The 27,494-nt window shown below is 35.8% G+C and overlaps 2 protein-coding genes across 3 annotated transcripts in view; both read left to right on the top strand.

Annotated features, from left to right (window-relative positions):
- Positions 1-27,494, top strand: part of TWF1 (twinfilin actin binding protein 1) — a 372,084-nt gene that overhangs the window by 47,915 nt on the left and 296,675 nt on the right. The gene's annotated exons all lie outside the window — the stretch shown is intronic.
- Positions 1-27,494, top strand: part of NELL2 (neural EGFL like 2) — a 178,502-nt gene that overhangs the window by 134,203 nt on the left and 16,805 nt on the right. Inside the window, exons 14-16 of the mRNA XM_069094241.1 lie at positions 6,628-6,750; positions 19,198-19,293; positions 20,688-20,828. Of these exons, the coding sequence (XP_068950342.1) occupies positions 6,628-6,750; positions 19,198-19,293; positions 20,688-20,828 (360 nt within the window). The remainder of the gene's footprint in view (positions 1-6,627; positions 6,751-19,197; positions 19,294-20,687; positions 20,829-27,494) is intronic.

The following is a 27,494-nucleotide window of genomic DNA, read 5'->3' as shown; positions in this document are numbered from 1 at the left end:
CTCTCTCTCTCTCTCTCTCTCTCTCTCTCTCTCTCTCTCTCTCTCTCTCTCTCTCTCTCTCTCTCTCTCTCTCTCTCTCTCTCTGGAAAAACCCATTTGCCCTTCTTTGTTTGATCATTTCCATTCTTGTCATTTTGATGCAGAGATATTCAATGAGAATTATTACCATGTATATGTACATCATGTGTAATCCTTAGCTTAGTATATAATAGACTAATCTCATATTAATTGAACTACCAAGCACCTGGAGAATCAGGACATTCATCCATTCATTCAATAAGCATTTATTAAGTGCCTACCATATACCACACACTGTGCTAAATGCTGGGGATTAAAAAAAAAAAGGAATTTGCAAAAATAGTCCCTGTCCTCAAGGCAACATGATGCTAGATAAATAAGTGCAAAATATAAACAAAAATAAAAACTTCTAATAGAAGGTAGCATTTCACCTGAACTTTCACTGAAGAAAGTCACAGATCCTAAGAGGCATTGTTGCTGAAGATTTGCTTGCCAGTAATACAGAGGAATAAAGATGGATGATGGTATGTCAAGCATAGGGAACAAAAAATAGACCAATTTGTCGGGAACTCAGAGTAGCCAAAGGAAAGTAACCTGGAAAGGTGGACTAGGGACAGATTCCAAAGACTTTACATGTAAGAAGAAGAGTATCTATTTTATATATGTAATATATGTGTGTATATTTATATCTGGAGAGATAGAGATATACACACATATACACACATTTATACACACACTATATGTATGTACATATATACAACACACATGTATATTATATATTACATATATAAAATACATACTCTTCTGCCTGTCATGTAGTCTTTGCAATCTGCCTATAGCCCACCTTTTCCAGGAGATACATAGATAGATAGTCCTATATGGAACTGGGCACTACTAAAGCTTGTTAAGCAGAGGAACAACATGGTCAAACTTGTGCTTTAAGATAACTTTGGCAGCTCCATGGAGAATGAACTAAAAAGCAGAGATATTGGAGAGACAAGACCAACTAGGAAGCTATTGTAATAGTCTATATAAGAAGAGATAAGAGTGGTGGTTGTGTAAGTGGATTGAAAGGGGAAAATAAGAAAAATATTATGGAAATGGAATTAATACTTCACAACTGAATAGATATGTGGCATGAAAGGGATTAAAGTGTTTGAAGAGCTCCAAGGTTGTAAATGTGGGTGAGATGGTAGTAAACTTAACAAAAACAGGAAAGTTGAGAAGGCAAAATTAATTTTTTTGGACATATTGAATTCAAGATGTTTATGGGACTTCCATTATAAATTGGTGATAGAGAATTCAAAGTTAGAAGAGACACTAGGGAATATTATTGGAATAGTTGGAAGTCACCTGCATATTGATGAAATTTGAAACTATGGGAATTAACGAGATCACTGACAATATAGCGAAAGAAGATACCCATGGTTAAGAAGTGGAATATCAATGATGATCCAGAAAATGAAATAGAAGAAAAGTGAAAAAGTTTCCTATTCAACAAGACTCCAGTTGCTCCTAATTGTTCCAGAAGACAAAAAGATACCCCCCCCATTTCTATTTTAAAGCCCTAACCAAATTCCATCTCTCAAACTTCAATCAACATTACTTCATCCCCCCACTCTAATATACTCTTCTCTATGTTTTCTGTGGTTGCTCTCTCAACCACCCACTCACACTGACAAATTGAGTCCCCAGAATAAGACTGCCTACTTATCTATTCCCTGAGAATCTAGAGGTAGTTCTAAGTAATTCAGAGGGTTTCTTTCTAATGGTATAGCTAGCACCCACTGGTGTGCTTCCTCTATTGATTATTCATTGATAAATATTAGCAGATTTCTTTTGGAAATGATTATTTGTTATGGTGGTATAGCCGGTACATGAACCCACCAAAAGTCTATGATATACTCTCCCACAAGTATATACATATTCCAGAGGAAAGTTGGCTCAAATTTGTAGGACATGAAAGGGTGTAGTAGCCCTTGGAAGTAATTTTAGTACAATTCTCAAAATGTTTGCTTGTGGCATCATATAGCTTTTCTGTAGGGATCCCTGTTGCAATGTTAATGGAATAGAAAGATCTTTCCTGTCTATTAATAGGTCTATGTGACCACATGTGTCCCCTTCTCTCTTTGAACAGCAACCATGTTCCCAGGTCTAAAGGTACACAGATATTTCAATCATGGATGTCTTGCTGCTTTTACAGCTGTGATACATCCTGAGTCACATAGAGCCCAGTGGTGGAGGAGCTTGCTTGAGGGAAGCTTGCTTACAGGGAAGTTTGCTTGTAGGAAGGCTTTCACATCTTTAGGTACTAAGCTATATATAAGAGTCCCCCAATTACTTAAGTGTTGATGCTCTCCTGGTTCAGTGGTGTATCGTAGGTGGTTGTATTACTTTGTTCAGACAATTGGAGCCCTGACTGTTGAATCTCTGTGCTAATTTCTCTGCTCATATTTTCTACTTTCTGTAATTAAAGTAAGGTTGTTGACCCCTTTAAAGTTTCTTTCCTTTAGAAAAGCAGATCAAAGAACCTGTGATAATAGGCCATCCTGAGTGTACTAGAGTGTTTGCTACTACACCTGTATAGCTTTGAATCTATCTTTCTTAACTGTGCCCAGTTTGTCCATGGTTCCTGTTGTAATAATCATTTTACAAAAATGTTTTTCCAAACATGCCATGGGGTTGCATATGGAAAGTATAAAAACCTCCCTGCTATTAGAAGCTCACAAAGTCCTCCTCTAGCCAAATGTAGAAGGAAGAAATTTGAGACCAAGGCTAAGACCAAAGCTCTTCTCCTCAAAACATAATTCTTTGTCAAGAGCTTTGCTGGCTCATTATATGTTTATTATATCCCTGGATTTAAAATTTGCTTGCTATGTTATAGAAAATCCACAAAGAGAAATGAGTTTTCCTTAGTCAATATCAATGTACTTTCTGTGCTATATGGCTCCCTTTCCTCTACTGGCTTTCAGGGACTTCTAAATGGAACAAAGACTTTTCTTATCTATTCTCAAGCCATATATATCCAAACACATCTTCCTCTTTTCACCTAGTTCGCTAAATTGTTCTTATGGAGGAGATGGGGAGGTGGGCCAAAGTTATCAGAAAATAGCATCTTGCCATTTACTTTAAGTGGGGGGTGGTAATGAATTATTCAGTTGATCCTTTTCTCTCCCTCCCTCCACCCCATTTTAATATTACTTGTTTTAAGCAAATCTTTTGCAATCTGAGGGCAAAGTCCTTGGTCTGAAATCCCGAATAGATCTTTAGTGACTTGGAGAAATTCTGCATTATCATTTTTTAATATCTTTTGCAGAGCCTTATATTAAAAAAATCTCAGGAAAAATCTCTGTGGTACAATTCATAATAAAATTCAGTTATTAATATTCTTTCATACTTCCCAATTCATGGTAACACAGTTTAACAAACAAATAGCATTTTGGAAAATTAATCCCTGTTTTATTGCTTACAACAAGGCTTGTGCAGTACAATGATTCACTGACTACAAAGAAGGTTGGGGTCCTGGCCACCTCTCTCCCTTACTGGGGGTACCTTACTCTGGGCTTAGATGGATATCAAGGACCACAACAAACCATTCCTGGATCCATTGCAGAGTTGGGGGGCTGGGGTACTCATTTTCTCCCTTTCACTCTGAGGTCCTATTATGCTGGAGCTACCCACCCCCATACATTATAGATTTGATCACTGACTGCTTCTTTATTATCCTTCATTCTTGAGGAGGACCACTTGGGGTCAAGGTACAGTATTTCTGACTGTGACTGATCAGTCAATACAAGCTCAGAAATCTCTACAATAGATCATACTCAAATGATCCATATGAACATTTGGAGTAGAGATGTCTCTAAACTTGCACACTTCATGTTTCTTTTAATCTACTGCAATTCTGCTTTCTTTATAAGGTACACCATGTTTTTTGATTCAGGCATAACATGCTGGATGGTCCTGTGCCAGTGTCTCCCATATCTCATAACGAATTCCAAAACTCTTCAGAGGTCTTGAGAGTGTCTTTGTATTTCTTCTTTGACCTCCATGTAAGCACTTGCCTTGTGTGAGTTTTTGATAAAGTAGTCTTGTGGGCAACATACTTTCAGCACTCAAACTATATGGCTAGCCCACTGGAGTTTGAATGTGAGGCAGTTCAGCTTGGGAAAGGACCTGTGTTTGGTATATTAGATGATCTTCAGAATCTTCCTAAGACAATTCAAATTGAACAATTTAAATTCCTGGCATGGCACTGGTAGGCTGTCCAGGTTTCACAGGCATACAACAATGAGGTCGGTCCAACTGCTCTGTGGACCTTCAGTTTGGTAGGCAGCCTAATAACTTTTTGCTCCCACACTTTCCTTTGGAGTCTCTCAAACACTGAACTAGCTCTGGCAATGTGTGCATCAACTTCATCATCTATGTAGACATCCCTGGAAAGTATACTGCCAAGGTAAGTGAACTTATCCACAGCATTCGAAATTTCTCAAATTCCTGTAACCCAGGGTTCCCTGTATAGATGGTTTGGTGTTGCCTGTGTTCCCTTGGTATTAATTCTCAGGTCAAAATTAACACAAGCAGCAGAGAATCAATCTATATTTTGTTATATCTCAGACTCAGAGGCTGCATTGCGTGCACAATCATCTGCAAACAAAAAGTCATGCACCAACTCTCCTTCCATTTTGTCTTGGCTTATAGTCATTTCAAGTTAGATCCTTTACTGTCAGTACAATCACTGATCTTGATACTATTTTCATCTTCATTCATTATGTCCAACAACATCACAGAAAACATCATGCTAAACAGCATAGGAGCAAGCACATAGCCTGGTTTCACTCCATTGGTAACTGGGAAAACACGAGGCCACCATCCATTATCTAGCAAGCATGCCATCATGAAACTGATGTACAATACTGATGAACTTCTCTAGGCAACCAAATTTTGCTGTAATTTTCCACAAGCCCTTATGACTGACAGTATCAAAGTCTTTGATAAAATCAATGAATGTTATATACAGACCTCTCTTCTCTTCCTGGCTTATCTCCTGGAGTTGTCAACAGCAAACCTTTCCACAGCTTTCTGAAGCAAACTGGCTCTCAGGTAGATGATCATTTTCCAAGTGAAAAAAAAGCCTATTAAAGAGGACTCTTTCAAGAATCTTTCCAGCAATGACTAAGAGAGAGACCATAATTCTCACCCCATGATTTCCCTTTCCTTTATAGAGATGGACAATGGAGGCATCCTTGAACTCCTGAGGGATAACCTCCTCTTACCACATAACCCTGAAAATTTCAGTCAGTTTTTCTATGAGCAGTGGACCCCTTCTCTTAAAAATCTCAACAAATCTTGACCAGCCACTTTGCCACATGAAAGGAGCCATTCAAAACCTTTTCCTAAGTTGAAAGTTGGACTAGAGAGAGATTGACTTCAACCTGAGATATACAATCAATGGCTTCAGCACTGATTGATGACAGTCCTTTGAGAACACTATGGAAGTGTTCAGTCCAACTCTCTAGGATCATGTCCTTATCACTAATCAATGTGGCTCCATCAGCACTGAGTAACTGAGATGCACCATAGGTCTTTGGTCCATAAATACCCTTCAAAGCATCATAAAAGCACTTTGAGTTATTACTATCAGTGTAAGACTGAATTTCATTTGCCTTCTTCCTGAGGCAAGAATCCTACATCTCTTTCTCTCAGCTTCACTTGATGGAATAAAAATTACCTTCTTAGATATGGACAAACTGTCCTGCTGGTAAACTCTGCGCAGTTCTCATTTTTGTTGTTGTTCTTTAGCAACTTGTGTGAATTATAAGTTTAAGAGGAACTACTACTTCTATTTTTAGGAGGAATAAAAATCATTTAATCTACTTTCAATTATAAGATTGTTGGATATATCTCTTTTTTAGAAAGTGACTGGGTAAGAATGAGGATTTAGAACAGTAGCTACATAGAGGAGCTTCAGAGCAATTGCTATGACCTCAGGGTTTCTTATAGAATAGAATAATATAGAATTGGATTTGGAGTCTTCTTCCAATTATTAGCCAAGGTGACAGTTCTCTTTTGACTTGTCATTTGGGGAAGACTGGAAAAAAACTACATATCTAAAGTCGTTCATGCATCTGGATGATTTTGAAGTCAACTACAGGAGTTACTTTTGAATTTGCCACATTACTAATCTTCAGCTTGCTGCATGCACTTTACAATTCTATCTCAGAATTACTCTCTTCCTCAGAATCCAAATTCTGCTTGGTGTAAGGGAAAATTATAAACTTTTAGAACCATTCAAATGCAAAATGAGAAGGTGAGGGATCTAAGAATCTTCAAACAGAAATTGGATGATCACTTGTCAAGGATGATATATTTAGGAATTCTTGTTGCACTTGATGATCTCTGAACACCCTTCCAAAACTTTATGGGTCTGTAACTACTCAGTGATAGTCCATTAGATTCTTCACATGTTCCCCTTCTGAAGAGGTTATGAAAAATGTGTCTGTGTCCTTTTGCTTAAACATTTTGGAAAATAATTATTTAAAAGAAGTTTTATTAGCTGAAAATGTTCTTCACACTCAGTCTTTAATGATAATTTTTTTACACCTTCAGAGCATGATGAATGTATCACAAATCGGCACAACTGTGACAAAAATGCACTATGCTTCAACACTGTTGGAGGGCATAATTGTGTCTGTAACCCTGGCTATACAGGAAATGGAACCACATGTAAAGGTAAAGTAAAACACTAAGTATTTTAATCAGCTAATTTTAGAGTGCTGCTATGGAGACTGTAAGGCATACAAAATAGAGCTCACATAATATAAAATTTTAGTAATGATTCCTTGTTGACATTGTTTATATCTATTTAAATATATATCCAAATTTTAGCTTTAAAACAAAAATGCAAAATTTTAGTCAAAAGTGACTCATTTTAAATGTCTAATCTTTTTTCCCTCAGAGTAGACTCTTCTTTATGAATGCCTTTCATTATAAATCTTGTAAATGTCAAATTTGATGAATACCCCAGCATTGCTAGAAAGTTGGATTACATAGCAATAGAATATTTTTCATACATTCTATGAAAGCCTTCCAAAATATACATTTTCTTTATAGAATTATGCAAATAGTCATATGCAATCAGAATAAAAAATGCTCTAATAATAATTTTTTAAAATTATTTTAAGTAAAATCATGTCCTTTTTCCCCTTCAAATTGATTTGTAAACCATAGCTAATCTTCCCTGTATTTCTGTAAGATGAAAAATTTAGTACTGTTTAATACATACATAAAAAAGGAATTGAGATTGTGATTTGAATAAAAAAGCAATATTTTTTTGTCCTAGGACTTAACTCAAGTGGGATCATATAGGATTAAAAAAAATCAAAGTTATTATTCTTTAGGTAGATATAGGAAAAAGTCTGAGCTACATTGTTGACAGGTACCAATTAATTCAGTATACTATACTCAAATACAGGTTGTAAGTGGTAATTTTAGTGAAAAATGAAAATAATAGTTTCTTTTTATATAGAAATGCAATATCAAAAAGAATATGTAAAAGCAAATAGTGAAATGTTTCTGGAGGATAATTATTCAGTTTGAAGACTGACCACAGTGGTCAGGAAAAAAATCAGCTTTTGCTGATTTGGAGCAAGATATTAGATAAGATACATAAGAAACAGAAATTTTGGGTTTTTGGTCTTAGAGTCCAATGAAAGTTGGATAGACTCAAATATGCTAAACACAAGTAATAAAATCTACACATATGGTAAATTCTATGAAAATGCTAGTGAATGGGGGGAAAGGAGGTAAATTTTATTGGTGTAATGTTACTGTAAAAAGTGTATCTATATACTTTAATAAGATATAGAAGCATTATCAGTATATTCTCTGCTCCCAAGTATCAAAGTTTGAGTCTCCTACAGAAGAAAGAGAGGCATGGCGCATGAGCAAGAAAAATAATGAGGACATTGCTGATGGAAAAGTGATAACGTGTGCAAGCACAAGGCATTGAAAAATGACAAAGTACATATGAGCAATTGAAAGGGGTTTACCTCAATGAAATGGATAGTTAAGGCCATTAGGTAAGGGCAAGCTCCTTAAAATATATTCTTAGGAGTTACAATGCAATATTAGGAATGAACAAAGATATTACAGACTTTAGGAGGAAATGAATGGACAATCAGATAATATCAAAGCCAGAAGAGACATCAGAAGTTGTTTGGTTTAATTTATACCTGAGCAATGGTCCCTTCTATAGCTTACATACTGGTGGTCAATGAAAATCCAATTCTAGTCAGCTAATATTTATTAAGTTTCTACTGTGTTCAAAGCACTGGGCTAAACTGTAGGGATACAAGTTTCAATTTGACAGAGACCTTGTCCTCAAGATAATATTACAATAAGAAGCCATGTGTAAAAATATCTATGACAAAAAAGAAGAATGCAAAGTAGAAGTAGAAGTCCATGTAAAATACTATGAGAAATTTTTATCTGAGAGGGAGGGATCAGGTCCGAAAAACATCATAGATAATATGGCATCTGCTTTGAGCCTTAATTGAAAAGTAGTGAGGTGGAAGATTTTATTATAGGCATGACAAGCACAAGAAAAACTACAGAGATGGAAAACTGAAATACAAAAACTGGTGACAGAGAATGATATAGTTTATCTCAAACATAGGACACATATTAAGGGAGTAATATGATGGAAAAGTAGGTCATAGATGAATTGTAAGTGCCTTAGAATGATAAGATAAAGAATTTAACATTTATTTTGTGGGCAACAAAGAACCCCTGAATGTACCTGAGTGGAATAATAGGATTTAGAACTGAAAAGGGTCATAAATGTAATTTAGCTTTATCACCTAATTTTACAAATTAGAAAGAAAATTCAAAGAGAATAAATGTCCAGTGTAACATAGGTACAGAGTCAAGATCTAAACCCAAATTCTGGCCCAAAATCCAGTGTTTTTCTCAATATTCTATGTTTCCTTGCAGTGACATGAGCCCTAAGGAGATTGTTTAGACAGAGGTATGAAGATGGATTAAAGAAGGGAGTGACTAATAGAAATATGCAGTTTCAGTATCCATATATTTAAAGCTCTGAGCTTTGCAATACATTTTCTTTCCAATAATCCTGTGAGATTAATAGTACAAGTATGATTATCTCCTGGTTCTGCTCATTTCATTCAATATCAGTTCATATAAGTCTTTCCAGGTTATTCTGAAGTCTGCCTGCTCATCATTTCTTATAGCACAATAGTGTCATGTTACAATCATATACCACAACTTGTTCAACCATTCCATTATCATTACAATATTGTTATTACTATGTACAATGGTCTCCTGGTTCTACTCCCTTCAGTCTGCATCAATTAATGTTGATCTTTCCAGGTTTTTCTGAAACCATCTTGGTCTTCATTTTTTATAGCACAATAGTATCCCATCACAATCACATACTACAATTTGTTTAGCCATTCCCCAATTGATGGGCATCCACTCAGTTTCAAATTCTTTGTGACCACAAAAAGAGTTGTTATAAATATTTTTGTACTTATGGTTCCTTTTCCTTTTTCTTTGATCCTTTTGGGGCATAGACCTAACAGTAGTATTGCTGAGTCAAAGGGTGTGCACAGTATTGTAGCATTTAAGGCAGCATTCCAACTTTTTCTCCAGAATAGTTGGACCAATTCACAATTTCACCATCAATGAATTAATGTCTCAATTTTTCCAAACTCCCTCCAGAATCTCTAATTTCCCTTTTTCTATCATGTTTGCCAACTTGACAGGTGTGAGATGGTAGCTCAGAGTTGCTTTAATTTGCATTTCTCTAACCAACAGTGATTTCTTTTCATATGACTATAGATAGCATCGATTTCTTTATCTAAAAACTTCCTGCTCATATCCTTTGATCATTTATCATTTGGGGAATGGCTTTTATTTTTATAATTTTGTTTAGTTCTCTATATATTTGAGAAATGAAATCTATATCAAAGAAACTTATTCTAAATTCCCTCCCCTCCTTCCAGTTTCCTCCTCTCCATCTAATTTGGGCTACATTGGTTTTATTTGTGCAAAATCTTTAAAAAAAATTTAAAGGATTCATCCTCTTCATTTAGAATAACTGATTTATTAGCTTATAATCGGGCAAAATAGTTCCTGATAATTGCTTTAATTTCATCTTCTTTTGTGGTGCATTTACTCATTTCATTTTTGATAATGGTATTTTAGTTTCATCTTTTTTTAAATCAAATTAGTTAATACTGTGTCTAACATTATTTTTCATAAAGCTCTTTCTGATTTTATTTATTTGTTCCATTTTATTTTACTTTCAATCTTATTAATTCCTTCTGTGATTTTGAGGATTTCTAGTTTGATGTTAAATGGGGATTTTAAGTTTGTTCTTTTTCCAGTTTTTTTAATGGCACACACAACTCATTGATCTGCTTTCTCTCTCTCTTTTTTCTGATGTAAGCATGTAGAGATATAAATTTTTGTTTAAGTACTGCATTGGCTATATCCCACAAATTTTAGTAAGTTGTCATGTTGTTGTCATTTAAAAAATGAAAGTATTGATTGTTTCTATGACTTGTTCTTTGACCCATCTATTATTTAGGCTGAAACTATTTAGTTTCCTTTTAATTTTTAATCTATGCTTTGAGGGTCCTTCATTGAATTTAATTTTTATTGCTTTATTATCCAAAAATATTTTTTGCTTTTGTGCGTTTGCTTGTGAGGTTTTTATGCCCTGGTCAATTTTTGTGAATGTGTCATGTACAGATGAAAAAAGTGTATACTTCTTTCTATTCCTATTCAGTTTTCTCCAGAGGTCTATTACATCGAATTTGTCTAAAATTCTATTCATTTACTTAACTTCTTTATTATTAATTTTATGGTTAGATTTACCTAGTTGTGAGTGGGGAAAGGTGAATTCCCTCACTAATATAATCCCCTACTATCTATTTCCTCCTGTAACTCATTTAACTTTTTCTTTAAGAATATTGGTATTCTGCCATTTGGAACATATAATTTTAGTGTTGATATTACTTTATTGTTTATGGTACCATTTAGTAAAATCCAGTTAACCTAATTATTCCTTTTAATTAGGTTTGATTTTACTTTTACTTTGTCTGAGATCATGATTATTATCCCTGCCTTTTTTACCTCAACTGAAACAGTAGATTCTGTTCCACTCTCTTATTTTAACTCTGTGTGTCTTTCTATTTCAAAGTATATTTCTTATAAACAACATATTCTTGGATTCTGGTTTCTAATCCATTTTTATATCTGCTTTCATTTTATGAGTAAGTTCATCCTATTCACATTCACAGTTATAATTACTGTATGTTTCCCTCCATCATATTTCCTTTTTTTCCTTCTCTCCCCCCTTTTTTTTAACCTGGTCTCTTTCAAGAGTCTGTCCTATTTCTGACCACTATTTCCCTTAATCTGCCCTCACTTTTATTACTTACCACTTTCTCTTATCTCCTTTTGCTCCTACTCCTCTTGGGTAAAATAGGTTCCTATATCCAACTGAGTATGCATAGATATTCTTCACTCTTTGAACCAATTCCAATGAGAGTAAAGTTTAAGCTTTGCCACTCTTTTCTATCTTCCTCTCTGCCGTAAAAGCTTTTCTTTGTACTACTCTTTTATGTGAGATTATTTTCCCCATTTTCTTCTCCATTCTCCCCTTCTCCCAATCCCCTTTTCTTACCCCTTCATTTTTTAGATCATCTCAACATAATTGACTCTCACCTATACACATCTGTTTACTTGGATTCCTTCAACTGCCTCAATAATGATTAAGTTCTTAGAAGTTACATGTATTATTTTCCCATATAGGAATGTATACAGTTTAATTTGATTAAATTCCTTATGGTTTCTCTTTTATGTTTACCTCTTAATGCTATTCTTGCATATTTTTGAATGTTAAGTTTTCTAATCAGTTCTGATCTTTTCATCAGAAATGCTTGAAAGTCCTTTAAGTAATTCAATGAATATTTTTTTCCCTGAAGGATTATACTCAGTTACACTGTATTGGTTATTCTTGGTTGTAATCTTACCTCCTTTTCCTTCCAGAATATAAAACCTAGTCCTCTGCTTCTTTAATGTAAAAGCTTCTAAATTTTAAATGATCCTTACTATAGATTGATGATATTTAAATGTTTTCTTTCTGATTTCTTGCAATATTTTCTCCTCCCAAAGGCAGCTTTAAAATTTGACCATAATATTCCTGGAAGCTTATTTTAGAATCTCTTTCATGAGGTAATTGTGGCATTCTTTCTATTTCTGTTTTACCCTCAGATTTTAAGATATTAAGGTAGTTTTCCTTTATAATTTCTTCAAATATGATGCCTAGACCCTTGTTTTTGATCATGGCCTTCAGATAATTCAGTAGTTCTTAAATTATTTTTCTTTGATCTATTTTCTGGTTCAGTTGTCTTTCCAATTTTTCCATTTTTTTTCCTATTTTTTGTTTTGACTTTGTTTTATTGTTTCTTCTTTGTCTCATAGAATCATTGGCTTCCACTTGCCAATTCTAATTTTCAGGGATTGTTTTTTTCAATGAGCTTTTGTCCCTCTTTTGCTGTTTAGCTATTTTTGCTTGTTAAGGAGTAATTTTTTTCATTGAATATTTGTTCCTCCTTTACCATTTGGCCAATTTTGAGTTTTAACTTTTTTTAAAGATGTTATTTTACTAAATTTTTGGTGCCTCTTTTACCAAGCTGTCAATTCTCTTTTCATAATTTTCCTGAAGCACTCTTATTTCTTTACCCAATTTTCCTCTACCTCCCTGATCTTTTTCTTTAGCTCTTCCAGGAAATTTTGTTGGGTTGTGACCAATCTGCATTTTTCTCTGAGGCTTTGCTTGTAAATGTTTTCATGTTGTGTCTTTATCTTCTCTGTTAACATAATGGCCCTTTATGGCTACATTCTTTTTTTTGTTTGTTTTTAGCTCATTTTTCTAGCCTATTTCTTAACTTTGAATTTCATGTTAAAGTTGGACTTTGCTCATGTAGGGGTGGGGTGGCACTGTCCCTAACTTTGGGCTGTTTTAATAATTCTGTTTTCAGTGTTAGTTCTGTAAGAGGTCTGTAAGCTTTTGGTGCTTCCAAGATAGTATGATCCCAGGAGAGGTGTGGAAACTGCTCTCTTGGTCTACGTCCTGGTACTTAGCCAGGAATAGTCCCTGCCTCCCTGCAGCCATAAGTATTAGTGCTCTTTAGGTCCTGGAACTGCAACTAGGTTCCCTGTTTCCTTGTGATTGTCCATGGGTGCTTCTCTCCACTCTAGAACTATGACCTAGAACTATGTATGGGCAAATTAAGTTGCTAAACAGCAATAGGTCGTGTATCCAGTGCCAGCAAAAAAATCCCTGTAATCTCTTTCTGACCAGTTGTACAAACTCCTTACTTTCTCTGCACTGAAAGCTCTAACAACTGCTGCTGCCACTGTTAGCACCTCCAAGGGCCACCCCGGATGTGTGTGCACTTCAGACTGGCTCCCACCCCAGTTCACAGACTTCTCCTGACCACTTCCTAAGTTGTATTGGACTGGAGAAACATTTCACTCTGACCTCTTGCTGGCTATGCCTCTCCACAATTCAATTTGACATGTTATTTTAGATTTGTTTGGAGGCAAAGATTGGGAAAGTTCAGCTGGAGGGCTGCCTCTACTCTACCATCTTGACTTTGCTCTTCCCATGTAAAATTAATGTATGCATTTATTAAGTATTTACTATGTGTCTCTGTAATAGTAATGTAATTTGAATTTGAAGATCCCTTTGTATTGGCAAAAGTAACAGGTACTTAGCACTTAGTAATTAATCAAACCTCTATCAAAGAAACAGAAGGTATGAACCCCTGTTGCTGACATAACAGGATGGGGTTGGCTGAAATAGGAAGGAGCCAAGGCCATGTGTATATAAGGAGAAGTCTTTGCTGGGTCAGAAAGATCTTCTTGGAGCAAGCTTTATGGAGGCAGAAACTGCTGCCGCTGGGAAGACTGAAGAGGAAAGGCCCCCCAGGCTGGAAAGAATGATTTTGATTCGGGGAACCTGGGTGGAGTGATTTTGATTTGGGGAACCAGCTGAAACTTCTGCTGAGTTTGAGGGCCAGCCAGAGCTGCTGAGTATTTCCAAGGGCTGGTCAGAGCTTCTGAGGATTTCCGAGGGCTAGCCAGAGCTGTTGAAGGCTGCAGAAGCATGACTGTGAGGCTGGTACTTTGTATGAACCTGTTTGTGTCTTTGTTGAGCCTTGACTTCCTGGGAACAGAGATTATGAAGGATTTAAGGTGGCACAGACTCTGTAAGCTTCAGCATGGAATAGGAAGTGCTCAGAGAGCTGGACAAGGACCTGGGAGCTGTCTGCCTTTGAACCCAGGTGACAGTTTGGTGAATCCAGGTAGGATCTGGGACCATGGAAGGGGATCCAGGGAATCTGAGAAATCACCCCACGTCAAGCTGAAAGAAGACTTTACTTGGATACTGTGTATTGACTGAGAAGATTATAATTTACTAGTGACCTAGGGGAGGAGGGCTTGTATGTTTTCTGATGATGAATAGTGAATGATGATTAAATAGTAACTGATTTGTAACTTGGTGTGCCCCATGGGTAGAGAACTTTGACTATTGTACTTTGTGTTCCTTAAGGAGACAAACCTCCTTAAGGATGATTGAGATGATTGAATGATTGAGTTACTAAATGATTGTTCTTTGCTCAAAACTTTGTGACCACTGTGGTGAAAACTATGTGGCCATTTTCTGTGATAAGTTGTTGTGAATTCTGTGTTTTGGTTTTCTGTGATAAGTTGTAACATTGTGAATGCTGTACCTTGATTTACTGTGAATGTTTTACTCTGATTTGTTATGGAATGAATAGAGTGTTCACTATACTGTGTGATCAGAACCTTAAAAGCTGTTTACAGTAGCATTCTTCTGGAAAGCTGCTCGTGCTTGGCTTTACAGTCTCTGTGCTAAACTCTGAAGACAGAAAAAAAAAACCCTAAACAGTTCCTGCCCTCAAGGATTTTACATTGTAATGGGATAGATGGAAGATAAATAAATAGACAGATATCAAATACATAGTAGACAGAAGGAATTGGAAGTTAAAGACTCACTAGCAGCTGGTAACAAGGGATAAGTGGGGAATGAGGAGGTTAGATGGGAACCAGGAGAGATCTGTATAAGATCTGAGCTGAGTTGTGAAGAAAGCAAGAGATTAAAAGCAGTGGATATGAGGAGGGTGAGCATTCTAGACATAGAGAACAACCAATACAAGGGAACAGAGTCAGTGAATAGCGTGACATATTCAAAAAATGACCTGGTAGAGGCCATTTTGGCTAGATCATAAAGTATGTAGAGTGGGGTGGAAAATAAGAAGACGAGGAAGATCAGAGGCCAGATTTAAAAGAGCTTTAAATGCTTTAAAAAGGATTGTGTATTTCATTCTAGATATAATAAGGAGACATAAGAATTTATCGAGTAGTGGAAATGATGTGGTCAGACCTGTGATATAGGAAAATCCTTTTGACAGTTTTGTGGAAAATGGATTAAAGAAGAGACAAGGGGTGGGGAATATTAGAGGTCTCTTCAAATAGTCCAACTGAGGGTAATGAGGGCCTACACTAGGGTGATGGCTATATGAATGAAGAGAAGTGGGCAAAATTTGACAACTGATTGGATACATGACTTGAATATGAATGAGAAATCAAGGATGGCACTAGGTTTTTGAACTTCAGTGAGTTGGGGGTAGATAGTTGTGCCCTTCACCATAATAGGGAAGTTCAGAAGAAAGTTGGTTTGGGGTGAGGACAATGAGTTGTTTTTTGTATATTTTGAGTTTGAGATTCATAGGATATATTTAGGTTAGGCCACTGGTGATATGAGAATGAAGCTTAAGAGAGAAACCAGTATTCAAGATATCTATGCAGAGTGATCATATGCAGAGAAGTCTATCAAATCCATAGAAGCTAATGAAGTCATCAAGTTAGATATTATAGAGAGATAAAAAAGAAGAGAATGTAGGACAGCATCTTGGCAAAGTGGTGAAGAAGTGAGAGAAAGATGCACAAGTAGTGGGGGGGGAAATTAAAGGAAGATCCAGAAAAGTAAAAAAAGGACGACCAAGAGTCCCCCAAACCTAGAAAATAGAGATTATGCAGGTGGTACAGGTCATCAGCAGTGTCAAATTCTCTGAAAAGAAGGAAGATGCAGATCAAGGAAAATTACATTAGATTTGGCAATTAAGCAATCTTTGGTGATTCTTGAGAGAGAAGTTTCATTTATATGAATGCTGAGGTCAGACAGCTTGAGAGAACTGAAGTCACCAAGTATGGATCACTTTTTCAAGAAGTTTAGCTGAGAAGGAACTAAGATATATAGCATGATAGATAGCAGGATTAGTATAATAAAAAGGTTTTTTTCATTTAATTTTTATTTTTAATGACGTAAACAAATTTTTTAGCATTTTAAAAAAATTTTAGTTCCAATTTCTCCCCCTCTGTACCCTTCTCATCTTTAAGAAGACAAGCAATTTGACATAGATTGGACATGTGTAGTCATGCAAAACATTTTCATATTAGTCATGTTGCAAAAGAAAACACAGACAAAAAATAATAAAGTAAAAAAGTATGCTTCAATTTACATTCTTATGTCAATTTTTTTTCTGGAGGTGGATAGCATTTTTTGTCATAAGTCCTTTCAAACTGTTTTGGATCATAGTACTGCTGAGAATAGCAAAGTTATTCACAGTTGATCATCCTGCAATATTGCTGTTACTGTGTACAATGTTCTCTTAATTTTGTTCCTTTCATTTTGCATTAGTTCATGCTAGTCTTCTTGGCTTTTTCTGAAAGTGTCCTCCTGGTCATTTCTTAAAATATAATAGTATTCCATCACAATCACTTGTTCAGTCATTCCCTAACTGATGGGCATCACTTCAATTTCCATTTCTTTTCCACCATTAAAATAACAGCTATAAATATTTTTGTATATATAGGTTCTTTTTCTTTAATCTCTTTGGGATACAGACCTATTCATAGTATTGCTGGGTCAAAGGATATACAGTTTTATAGTACTTGGGCATAGCTCCAAATTACTCTCCAGAATGGTTTGATCAGTTCACATCTCTACCAACAGTGTCCCTATTTTTCCATGTCCCCTCTAACACCTGTCTTTTTCCATTTCTGTCATATCTGATAGATGTGAGGGTATCTCAAGTTTTTAAATTTGTATTTTTCTAATTAATAGATATTTAGAGCATTTTTATATGACTATAAATAGCTTTGATTTTTTTCTGAAAACTTCCTGTTAATATCCTTTGACTATCAATTGAATTATATTCTTATAAATTTGACTCGGTTTTCTATATATTTGAGAAATAATGTCTCTATCAGAGAAATTTGCTGTAAAATTTTTCTCAGTTTCTTACTTTCCTTTTAATTTTGACTACATTGGTTTTGTTCATGCAAAACCTTTTTAATTTGATGAATCAAAATTACCCATTTTACCTCCTGGAAGTCTCTTTGTCTTTTCTTGGGTCATAAGTTCTTCCCTTATCCATAATGTCACAGGCAAAATATTCCATCTTCACTTAATTTACTTATCACAATTTATGTCTGCATCAGATACCCATTTTGACCTTATCTCAGTATACAGTATACAGGATGTTGGTCTATACATGGTTTTGGCCAAAGTGCTTTTCAATTTTCCCAGCAATTGCTGTCAAATAGTGATTTATTGTCCCCAGTTCTTGAATCTTTGTATTTATTGAACACTAGATTACTATGGTTATTTACTACCATGTATGGTGCACCTTATTTTTTCCACTGATCCACCACCCTATTTCTTAGCCAGTACCAGATTGTTTTGATGATTACTGCTTTGTAATACAGTGTGAGATCTGGTACTGCTAAGCTACCTTCCTTCACATTTTTAAAAACTTGAGTCCCTTGATATTCCTGACCTTTTGTTCTTCCAGATGAATTTCATTATTTTTTCTAGGTCTGTAAAATATTTTTTAGTAATTTGATTGGTATAGCACTGAATAAATTAATTAATTTAGGTAGATTTGTCATTTTTATTGTTAACAGAATTTTAAACATAGTCTTGACAGGACCAGTCTCTAATCTGTAATACCCGGAGCCACACAAAGCAGGCCAGAGACAGAAGTACCAGGAAACAAGTAGCAGTTTAATTACTTTCAGAGTGAGGAATGCTCCTTGTGCATTACTAAAGTAAAGACACAGTTTAGATATGTAAATCACAAGTGAGAAGGGTGGGGAAGGTGGATTACAAACATTTCCAGGGCTTGAGCAATTTCCCATGACAAGCTCATGAGTGAAGGACAATACAGGTGCTCTAGAGTCCTGTGGGAACAATATTGTTTCAAGTCTTTGGAGAGTCATTACTTGGCAGGACAAAAGAACAAAGTTCTGTGACAGAAACAGGTTCTACAATTATTGATTCACTTCACTTAACTTACACAGGCATGGGAATGTAGTGATTGTGAGAGTGCTGTCAAGGGTTTGATTGATCATTTCAAGCTTTTAAACTTGTAACATTGTAAGCTTCTGCCTCCCAAGTGAGAAGAGGCAGCTCTAAGAAATCTAAATTATTGATATATTCATTTTGCCTATCATATCAATTAACATAAAAATCATAGTTTTTTATATTATTATATTAGTTCAGTCTACCCATGAACGATGAATATTTCTCCAATTGTTTAGATCTAACTTTTTGTGATAAGTGTATTGTAATTGTGTGGTTCTTGGGTTTGTCTGGGCAAGTAGACTCCCAAGAGACACAGGAAAGACTTTAACTTAAAAAGGCCAAGGTCTCCCACTGCATCTGGGGCCATCTCCAGTCATTCTGATTTATATTTTGCCACTGGACCCAGATGGCTTCAGAGGAGAAAATGAGGATGGTGACTTAGCACAGCCTTCTCTCACTTAAATCCAATTCACTTGCAAGTCATGGCATCACTTTCCTGATGTCATGGTCCTCTTCAAGAATGAAAGACAAACAACAACAAACAATTCAACAAATGTGTATTATAAATCACTGAATAAATGTGAAACACTTGAACTTATTTCCAGCAGATGTCAACATCACCAAAAGTCAAAGAAGAGGCTGATTTTTGGAATTCATATTAGTAGTGACATTTTTTTTAATTCTTTCAGCATTTTGCAAAAATGGCTGTAGGAATGGAGGAACCTGTATTGCTTCCAATGTATGTGCCTGTCCACCAGGTTTCACAGGACCTAGCTGTGAAAAAGGTAAGAATGTAATTTCATCTTGTATAAATTAATTTTTCTGCAGATATATAGTTACCCATAACAATTTATTTTCTAGTAGCCTATCAAGACCATATAGTGATCTTAATTTTTTTAAATGCTATGAACGAGATGGAAAGTTTTAGTGATATATATTCATTAGGTAATTTCCCCTACATCATTCTAAGGATATTTATTAACAGTAATTACAATTAGAAATAGTGTAATGACATTTTGAAATATATATGTATATTATATATGCTATAACAGATCTTGTCACTTCATAATTCATATTCTATATTCACTGCATAGAGCCTATTTCCTGTAAAATTGCTATGACTTATCTCTGATTAGTATAGAGCTTAAACTTATTAGCTGAATGCCTAAAGAAAATTTCCTCATGGAACTGGTTTAATGAAACAAGGCTTACATATACTCTATAGAATGCTATCTTGTGGAAGTCATCTTAGTTACAATTTACATTTGACTGTGCCCCAAATTCCTGGGTACCACATATTGTCTTCATTCTTTGTTTTGGCTAAAACATGACACTATATAAGGCATAGGCCTCCACAAAACTTAAGTTCATAGTTTATGAAAAATTCATAATTGGTTAGTGCTGCTCATACTGGGCACTAGTAAAAATGTCATCAGATTATTATTAATACAAAGTTAAATTTCAGCTCCATGTGCATGGTATTTTAACCTTTCTGTGACCATTAACTCCAGTCTATGTATGAAATAGCAAATTTCTCTACACTAAATCCTCTATTGGAAAGGATAATTATTTTCTGATGATCAGCACTCCCTTATTACAAGTGCTCCTAGACTAGAATCTATATATAAAACAAAATGTTTCTTTGGATCAGAATAAACCAACTCTGATGTGTATTAGAGGCAACTGATAAAATCTGTACAAGCTTGTTCCACATTTATCTATATTGGCTTTGTAACATCTTTCCCAGAACTTCCATTTAAATACATCAACTTTCTCTTCATTTCTCATCCAGTGCACTGCTTTGGACTTCTCCATCATGTTCTCTGCTTTGCAGCTTTCTTTTCTTCCTCCATTAAATTGTAAATTCCTTGAGTGCAGGGACTATCTTTTTTTCCCCTTTCTTCATATTTCCAGTGTTTATCACAGTTCCTAGAACATAATATATGCTTAATAAAAGTTTTCTGACTGACTTTCATTGAGTTAATGGGTTTTAAGCATTTTGTATATAAAATAATAAAAATAAAAATTATCATCATTACTATAATTATAAATCAACACATTTCCAGGGTCCATTGGTATCACAATTATAAATAAGCTTGCTAACATACTATATCACTTCTTCTCAGTGGATTATAACTATTGTTTAACTTCTTTTTTTCTCTAACTTGTTTTTGAGCAGACATTGATGAATGTTCAGATGGCTTTGTACAATGCGACAATCGTGCTAACTGCATTAACCTGCCTGGTTGGTATCACTGTGAGTGCAGAGATGGCTACCATGACAATGGGATGTTTTCACCAAATGGAGAGTCATGTGAAGGTCAGTACTAAAGAAAGGACTTTATAATGAATGGTCTAGCAAAACTTAGGTATTTTGTCTCTCTAAAGGTATAAACCATAGGCAATTTTAAACCTAGATGTAATGTGATACTAAGTTTTGACCTGTTAAAGCAAAATCTGTACACAGCAGTGACATAATTTAGTATTGCTGAGATTAGTAAATCAATAAGTATTTATTAAGCAACTATTATTTGCCAGACACTGTGTAGAGCATTGGAAACACAAAAACAAAATGAAACAGTTGAGTTGCTTTAAAAAGGGGAGGGAGGGTGGAGCTGAATGTGTAACTAAATCTCCATTTGATACCATGAACTTTAAAAAAGCTATCTAAAAATTCTATACATGGCATTCAGACCTGGCCTGTCTGTTCTTCTTTCTAAATTTCTTTCTGTTCTCTTCTGTAATAAAAAGAAAACCTCTGTAATAAAAAGAAAACCTTTATCTTGTTAAAAAAAAACTCTCTCCAATGAAAGATCCATCTTACTTTCTATTATATAAATACAGTAGAACCATACTCATCATTTTGGGCAAGTTATTCTTGGTTATAAGCCTATATCTTTTGCCTTTTACAATATTGTATTTCATTATTTCCTCTTATAGCAGAAGCTTCCAGGTCTTCTTTTTGGATGCTTGCAATTTTTTTTTTCCTTAGACATGGAAATTCTGAATCTTAGCTAATACATTTTTAAAATTTTTTCTTGAGAAGTTTCTTTCAGGATGTTAACAGCAGATTATTACTATCTTCACTTTCCCCTCTGATTGTAATGGATCTGGAGAACAGTCATGTATGATTTCTTGAAATATAGTAGCCAGGATTTTTCTAAAGTGCAGTCTTCAGGAAGTCAAATGATTTTTAAATCCTTTCATTCTAACCTATTTTCTAGGCCAGTTGTTTTTTTTACATCTAATATTTTCTTTTAGTTTTCAATCTTTTGAGTTCTAATATTTCTTGTTTGATAGAGTCATTGATTTCTACTTAATCTATTCCAGGTTTCAAGGAGTCTGTCCACTCCAGTAACGTATACTAGTCTTCCATGCTATTTATTGTCCTTCTAATTCTTCCTTCCAGATACTTTATTTTTTAAAATATTTTGCTTCATTTATTCTAGATATTTTGATAGTCCTTGTGGAAAATACACTTTTCCCACTAAGTTTCTCCTTGCAGATACTGTGGGATTACTTTCTCCTACTAGGCTAAATTTTTTAACATCTCTAGATCTACAATTTTTTCCTCTTCCTTTCATACTAGTCAGTGGGAATCTTCCCACTGCTAGACTTTTGGGTGAGATGGTCTTCCCTGCTTGGTCTTGTCCTTGGTCACCAGGGTTCCTGATCTGACTTCCACCTCCTTCCAGAATCAAACTTCTCTGGATCTTCGAAGTTCAGAGTGATGGATCTTCAGGCTTCTCAGGAAGAGAGTACTTGAGCCTTCAGACCCCTTCAAGGTGCTGACAGACCTTGATTGTTCTTATGGAAGTGCTGCCAGGCTACACTGACCACCTTGGCTCCTAATGGTCTTCAAAACTCTCAGTTTTTCAAACAACCTTAGGTATTTCTCAATGGATCCTTCTTTTCTTGCTGCCTCTAGGTACACAGTTTTGCTAGGTACACATAAAGACATTTTCTAGGTCTCTGACTTAAAAAACAGAATGAGGAGAAAATATGTGATAATAATTGGGTTACCTGACTGCCATGACACCCCCTCCCAAAGGATCCTAGATACCATATTTTAAGAAATCTTAAAAGAAAACTACCCAAATCCCATATAATCCAAGAATAAAGTGAAAGTACAAATAATCTGCTGGTCATCTACTGAAAGAAATCACAAAATGAAAATTTCCAGAAATACTATGGTCAAAAGCCAGAGTTTCCAGGTGATAGAAAAAAATACTACAAGCAGTCAAAAAGAAAGAATTCAAGTACCAAATTGCAGCTAGGATCATACATGATTAGCAGACACCACTATAAAGAAGCTGAGAGCTTGGAATACAATATTCCAGATGTGGAACAAAGATGGCCAGAAGTAGACATAGTATTCCAGCTGAATTTTCCTAACTTTTCCCTCCAAAAATATTTAAAATAATACAAAAAATTTTTGGAGCAACATAGACAATAAAAGGCATTTTTTTCCAACATCAAAAAATGCAGGAGGCCAGAAACAAGTCTGTGACAACGTGGGTGGGGGCTGACCCAGAGTTCAGCATGTTGGCAACATAAGCTATGGGCCTTTCAGTTTGCAGCTACAAGAGCTGTAGTAGCAACAACAGTTTGGGGAGCTCTCACCATGAAGAGATATTAATAGGATTGGATACAGGTCAGAAAGAGATTAAAAGACTTTCAGGAGCCAAGATGGCAGAGTAAATAGTAAATCATTGGAACTCTCCCCTATTCATCTCCAAACAACCATAAAATGGTGCCCCCAAACAAATCCTGGAACAGCAGAACCAGCAAAAAAAAAAATGGGATGAAACAATCTTTTAGCTGAAGAAACTTGAAAGATCAGCAAGAAAGGGCTGTTTCATTTGGGTAAAAGGGGAGTGCATTCCAGAAAGCCAGTAGCAAGTCCCACCACAGCAAACCAGTGGGAAATCCTGAGCTTCAGTGTGGTGTAGCAGGTGAACATCAATACCAGCACTCCCAGGTGCCTTAGCCAAGCCAGAGGAACTAGCAGACTCCAGCTCTGAGAACTACCACATGCTTTTTTCAGTGTAACCCCAAGGAAATAGGCATCTTCCAGTGGCCAGACCTCTATGTGCTTCGATGTAGCCCCAGGAAAATGCAGAAATACCCCCCCATCACAGGGCAGCTAGGTGGCACAGTGAATAGAGAACTGGCCCTGGAGTCAGGAGGACCTGAGTTCAAATCCAGCTTCAGACACTTAACACACACACACAAAAAACTAGCCATGTGACATTGGGCAAGTCACTTAACCCCAATTACCCTCCAAAAAGCAAAAAAAAAAAAGAAATACCCCATCAGGCCTCAGCACACACCAGACACTAGGATCCCAGCTGGGATCCTTTCCCAGGAAAGCTGCCAGACTCCTATGGCTTCAACAGCACCAGCCACCCCCCACCTCACCCCTTAAGCACAGGACCAGACACAAGGGTCCTCCAAGGTCCACATCAGTGCAGCACCAGGTAAACAGCCAGGACCTACATCCACTGGCACAAAAAGCCTGAGACAGTGGCCCTTCCACCCTCGATGCAGAGTTCAAATTTAAAAGAAAGGAAAATATCTCCCCCCACTTACCCCCCCCCACACAAAAGATGAGCAAACAACAACAACAAAAAGAATCTGACCACAGAAAGTTATCATGGTGACAGGGAAGACTAAGAAACAAACTCAGAAGAGGACAACAATGTCAAAATCCCTATGGGCAAAACTCCAAAGAAAAATGGCAAGTGGTCTAAAACCTAGAAAGAACTCATGGAAGAGCTCAAAAAGGAACTTAAAAATCATATAAGAGAGGTAGAATAAAATGGGGAAAAGTAATGAAAGTGATGCAATAAAATTATGAGAAAAAAAGAGTCAATGAGTTCAAAAACTGCTTAAAAAGCAGAATTGGCTAAATGGAAAAGGAGAAACAAAAATACACTAAAGAAAAAAAAACACCTTAAAAGTACAGTTGGTCAAATGGAAAAGAAAGTATAATAACTAATTGAGGAAAAAAAACACCTTAAAAGTTAGAATTGGGTAAGTGGAAGCTAACGACTCTATGAGAAGCCAAGAATCAATCAAACAAACTTAAAAGAATGAAAAAATAGAAAAAAATGTAAAATAACTTATGGGAAAAACAACTGGCCTGGAAAATAGATCCAGGAGAGACATCAGAATCATTGAACTACATAAAAGTCATAATTTTAAAAAGAACCTGGACAACATTTTTTGAGAAACTATCAAGGACAACTTCCCCGACATCCTGGAACCAGAGGACAAAATAGGCATTGAAAAAACCACTGATCACCTCAATAAAGAGATCCCAAAATAAAAACTCCAAGGAACATTATAGTCACATTTCAGAACTACCAGATCAAGGAAAAAAATACTATAAATGTCCATAAGGAAACAATTCAAATATCAGGGAGCCACAGTCAGGATTACACAGGACTTGGCAGCTGCAACATTAAAGAATCAAGGGACATGGAACATGATATGCTGGAAGACTACAACCAAAAATCACTTACCAAGCAAAATTAAGCATAATACATCAAAGGGAGAATGGTAATTCAATGAAATAGGATTTCAAGCTTTTATAAGGAGAAGACCAGAACTAAACCAAAAAAAATTTGACCTCCAGTATCAAGACTCAAGAGAAGCATAAACAGGTAAAAAGGAAAAAGAAAACAGAAGGGACTCAATAGAGCTAAACCATCTACATCTCTACACAGGAAGATGACACATGTAATTCATAAAAATTGTATCACTAATAGTACAGCTAGAAGGAAGGTACATAGACAGAGGGTATGATTATAAGGTGCATTTGAGGAAATGGCATTAAAAATAAGGGATGAGAAAGAGGAATACAACAGGTGCAAAAGGAAGGGAAAGAGAGAATGGAGTAAGCTATTTCACAAAAATAGGCATGAAAGACCTTTCACAGTAGAGAGGAAGATGGGAGGGTAGATGACAAGCATCACTTGAACCTTATCCTCATCAGTATTGGCTCAAAGAGGGAATCATATACACAATCACTTGAAAATAGTAATCTATTTTACCCAACAGGGAAGTAGCAAGAGAGGAGAACAAGTAAAGGAGGGGTAGAGACTGACAGAAGGGAGGGCAGATCAGGTAAGGTGGAAGACAGAAGCAAAACACTGGTGAGGAGGGAAAGGGTGAAAGAAGAGAGAAGACAGGAGGAAGAATAGGATGGAGGGAAATACAGAGTTAGGGAATCATAATTGTAATGTGAATGGAATGAACTCTTTCAAAAAATGGAAGCAGATAGCACAGTGGATCAAAAACCAGAATCCTATTGTATGGTGTTTACAAGAAACACACTTGAAGCAGAGAGGCACAATAAAGGCAAGGGGATGAAGCAGAATCTATTATGCTTCAACTGGAGTTACAAAAAAAAGCAGGAGTAGCAATCCTAATCTCAGACAAAGTAAAAGCAAAAATGGACCTAATTAAGAGATATAAGGAAGGAAACCACATCTTGTTAAAAGGTACCATAGACAATGAAAAATGTCAATACTAAACATATATACACCAAGTGGTATAGCAAGCAAATTCTTAAAGGAGAAGTTAAGTGGGTTACAGGAAGAATAGACAGCAAAACTATACTAATGGGGAGCCTCAACTCTCCCATCTCAGAACTCAATAAATCTGGCCAAAAAATAAAATAAACCAAGAAATAAACTAAGGATGTAAGTGGAATATTAGAAAATTTAGATATGACATACCTTTGGCATGATTTAAACCTAAAGGGAGATACCATGAGCAAATTAGAAGAGCAAGGAAAGACTACCTTTCTTTCAAAGAAAGACCTATGGAAAGGGGAAGAATTCATGACTAAACAAGCACTAAAAAATGTAAAATAGATCATTTTGATTATATTAAATTAAAAAACTTTTGTACAAACAAAACCAATATAACCAAAGTTTTTTTTTCTGAAATCTGCCTATTTATCATTTCTTTTTGCGCGATAGTATTACATTGCATTTATATATCACAGTTTGCCCAGCCATTCCCCAATTGATGGGCATCTTCTCAATTTCCAATATTTCCCCCCCCAAAAAAAAAGGGCTGCTATAAATATTTTGTATGTGTAGGGCCTTTTCCCTTTTTTGTGATCTCTTTGGGATACACACCTAGTAGTAATATTGCTGGATCAAAGTGCATGCACAGTTTCTTTACTCTTTGGGAATAGTTCCAAATTGCTCTCCAGAATGGTTGGATCAGTTCACAACTCCATCATCAGTGCATTAATATCCTAATTTTCCCACATTTTCTCCAGTATTTATTATTTTCCTGTTGTTTTGTGTTAGTCAACCTGATAAGTGTGAAGTGGTATCTCAGAATTGTTTTAATTTACATTTCTGTAATCAAAAATAATTTAGAGTACTTCTTCATATGCCTATAGATAGCTCTGATTTCTTCATCTGAAAATTGCTTGTTCATGTGCATTGACCATTTATCAACTGGGGAATGGTTTATATTCTTGTAAATTTCATTCAGTTCTCTGTACAGTTGGGAAATGAGGCCTTTATCAGAGACACTTAGTGTAAAGATTGCTTCCTAGCTTTCTGGGATTAGAAGGAAAACAGAAAAACTGAATAAGAAATGATGAACAGGGGGTGGCTAGGTGGCGCACTGAATACAGCACCAGCCCTGGAATCAGGAGGACCTGAGTTCAAATCTGGCCTCAGACACTTAACACAAAAACTAGCCTGTGACCTTGGGCAAGTCACTTAACCCCAAATGCCCTCCAAAAAGCAAAAAAACAAAAAAGAGAGAGAAATGATGAACAGGGGCGGATAGAGCACTGGCCACGGAGCCAGGAGGACCTGAGTTCAAATCCAGCCTCAGACACTTAACATACAAACTAGCTGTGTGACCATGGGCAAGTCACTTAACCCCAATTGCCCTCCAAAAAGGAAAGAAAGAAAGAAAGAAAGAAAGAAAGAAAGAAAGAAAGAAAGAA

The sequence above is a fragment of the Petaurus breviceps genome, unplaced genomic scaffold (assembly GCF_028583685.1).
Source record: "Petaurus breviceps papuanus isolate PSGF00001 unplaced genomic scaffold, PetGlider_PUasm1.0 216, whole genome shotgun sequence".
Classification (NCBI taxonomy): Eukaryota; Metazoa; Chordata; class Mammalia; order Diprotodontia; family Petauridae; genus Petaurus; species Petaurus breviceps.
Note: the sequence above shows the minus strand (reverse complement) of the source record. Positions and strands in the feature narration are given on the sequence as shown.